At 37.7% G+C, this 2,416-nt stretch overlaps 1 protein-coding gene across 1 annotated transcript; it reads left to right on the top strand.

Annotated features, from left to right (window-relative positions):
* Positions 1-1,168: 1,168 nt before the first annotated feature.
* LOC149192450 (uncharacterized) lies at positions 1,169-2,023 on the top strand. Its single transcript, XM_089406933.1, has one exon. It carries the CDS (start codon positions 1,178-1,180, stop codon positions 2,021-2,023), a length of 846 nt encoding a protein of 281 aa, XP_089263059.1. The 5' UTR covers positions 1,169-1,177.
* The last annotated feature ends 393 nt before the right edge of the window (positions 2,024-2,416 follow it).

Here is a 2,416-nt window from a genome sequence, read left to right as displayed (position 1 = left end):
GACGTGGTTTGATTAGAGGCCATCACAGGAAGTGGCGGGTAGCTATTTTCCTTCATCATTGTTCAGTTTTCCTTTTAGCTTTCATTCTATAATTTATTGCATTTTAAAAAAGGAATCAAATCCTTTGTAATGATTTGGGCATCAGCCCTTCGTACACCAAGACAGCTAGTCGATCAGAAAACTAGAGATTGGGCTAAGATATTTGTGTAACTATTGTCAAGCTCTCCCTCTCCTTATAAAAAGAGGGAAAAAAGACTTAATAGGGTTTTCAGAATTTTGCACCCGAGAGGTCCAAATTATGTGGTTCCACTTTGGTTCTGTTTGCTTGTTCATGAGGGACTTGAGCTATATATTTCTAAATGTAATGGGCTGGTGATTTGGACTCATTTTGAAGGATTAATGAAACTCTTTGGTGATTCCTATCATAGCAATGCACAATATGTTTCTATCTTTGTTTATCACTTCATGTATGTTTTTCTTCCTCTGAAAAGTGTAATGACACTACCAGTTTCACTCTGATTCATTGTTATGAATATAATTCATAACAAGTAATTAAATAAAATAAATATTAATATTAAATAATTAAATATTAATTAAGTTAAATAGTCATTAAGTTAAGTGAAAAGGCCATTCATGAAAGGACACCTACTTGGGTATATAAATGCGGGTCCTCATTGTAAACAATCATCACTTATACATTTTATATATATTAATAAATTATTATTACAAATACCTGTGTGTATTTTACATTCAAGCCTTCAAGCTATCAGTTTTCTTACTTCAACCATAGTTTTTAGGCTTCAGTGGTATCAAAGCCATGGCACATGATATAATCATGCGAATCTTTGAACGTTGTTCATTGTACAATATTCCATTACGATCACATACTGAATTCATGGAACAATTTAGTAAAATTCAAGAAGTATTTCAGTGATTAGAAAAATCATTTGCAGAACTTAAAGTATGTCGAGAAGAAAATGTGGAAGAAGAAAAAAAAGAAGAATTCGATCAAAATATTGAAAATGATCCAGATGAAGTTGATCTTGATGTGGATGAGAATGATATCAATCAAGAAGGTGAAAGAGAGGTTATTGTTATTCATCGAATGAGTTGCCAATGCAAAGGTCATGATATAATTCACATAGTGCCAATGGTTGATGATGATGATTAGTTATCCATGCCCTGCTCATTCACCGGAATAAATAGTGGCAATACAGTCATTAATGCCACTGAGAGTACTGCTCTTTTCACTGCAACCATGTGGAGAGGCATCGAGAATGAAAGGCTGGATCCTAACTGGTCTTCAATGGAGCAAAGACAAGAGCTTCAACTTATGCCTTCCAAGCAACAAGGCACATCTGAAACTTCTGAATTTCCTCAACCATATTCAAAGCCAACAGATGAAAAAAGTTCTCCTCAGTTGCAGCTATCCATTGGACTTGGCAGTGAGATCACAGAAAAGAAACTCGAGGAGAATGAGATCAGGGTTAATGAGGAAATTGAACAACAAAAGCAGCTGGTGATGAGATTGGCATGCAATGAAATGGCTTACGCAGAGCATGTACGAAGGGTGGCCAAAAGGCAGCTGGAATTAGCAGATATAGAACTTGAACGAGCAAAGAAAATAAGAGAACAGGCTCATGCAGAGCTTGATAAAGCTCGATTCCTGAAAGAAAAAGCAACCAGAGAAATTTCTGAGGCTGCAATAACTCCTCTGGAGATAACCTGTAGATCTTGCCAGCGCCAGTTTCAGTGGCCGCTGCAATATCAATCTCCTTCACTAAATGGCTTCTTGTCATCTATTAATTCTAATAAAGGTGGTGCACATGATGAAAATTGTCATGGAAAGGTGTTTCCAGAAGTTAGCATGATGAGGTACATGCAGTTCTCCAATCCAGCTATCATAGAAATTGACGAGGGCAGTCAAGATAAGAGGGTCCCAAAAGCTTCATGTTTCCCCCCTGTTCCTATTATGTATTCACCTCCAAGGCTAGTGACTGTCAAGGATCAGCAAGACTGGTAAATCCCACCTTGCATCTCCAATTGGAAGAATCCCAAGGGTATACAATTCTACTTGACAAGCATCTTGCGACTGATGGAAGAGGGATCCCAAGGATTAAAATTGTTCATGTTGACGTCTCCCGACAGAAAACTGTCAGCCCATCATATAGCAACATGGTCAATCGATTTAAAGGCATATGTAGTTGCAAAGACACTTGCAGCGTAAGAAGCACTGCAATACGGAAACGAACATGGTCTGGGTGTGGTAATTATCAACCCTGTGGTGATGATTAGATCTGCCACTGCCCCCAAAGTTCCCTACTCTATTGAGTTAATGCTTTCGCTGCTTATTAGAGAGAAACACAACATAGAATTGCTAAAGGCTCTACAAATCTTATTCAGCACACTTTCGCTG

Source organism: Pinus tabuliformis, chromosome 2_2 (genome assembly GCF_031772625.1).
Source record: "Pinus tabuliformis cultivar Carrire ecotype Pingquan chromosome 2_2, CPIR1, whole genome shotgun sequence".
NCBI classification, from domain to species: Eukaryota; Viridiplantae; Streptophyta; class Pinopsida; order Pinales; family Pinaceae; genus Pinus; species Pinus tabuliformis.
The sequence above is the reverse complement of the archived record's forward strand: the minus strand, read 5'-3'. Positions and strand labels throughout refer to the sequence as shown.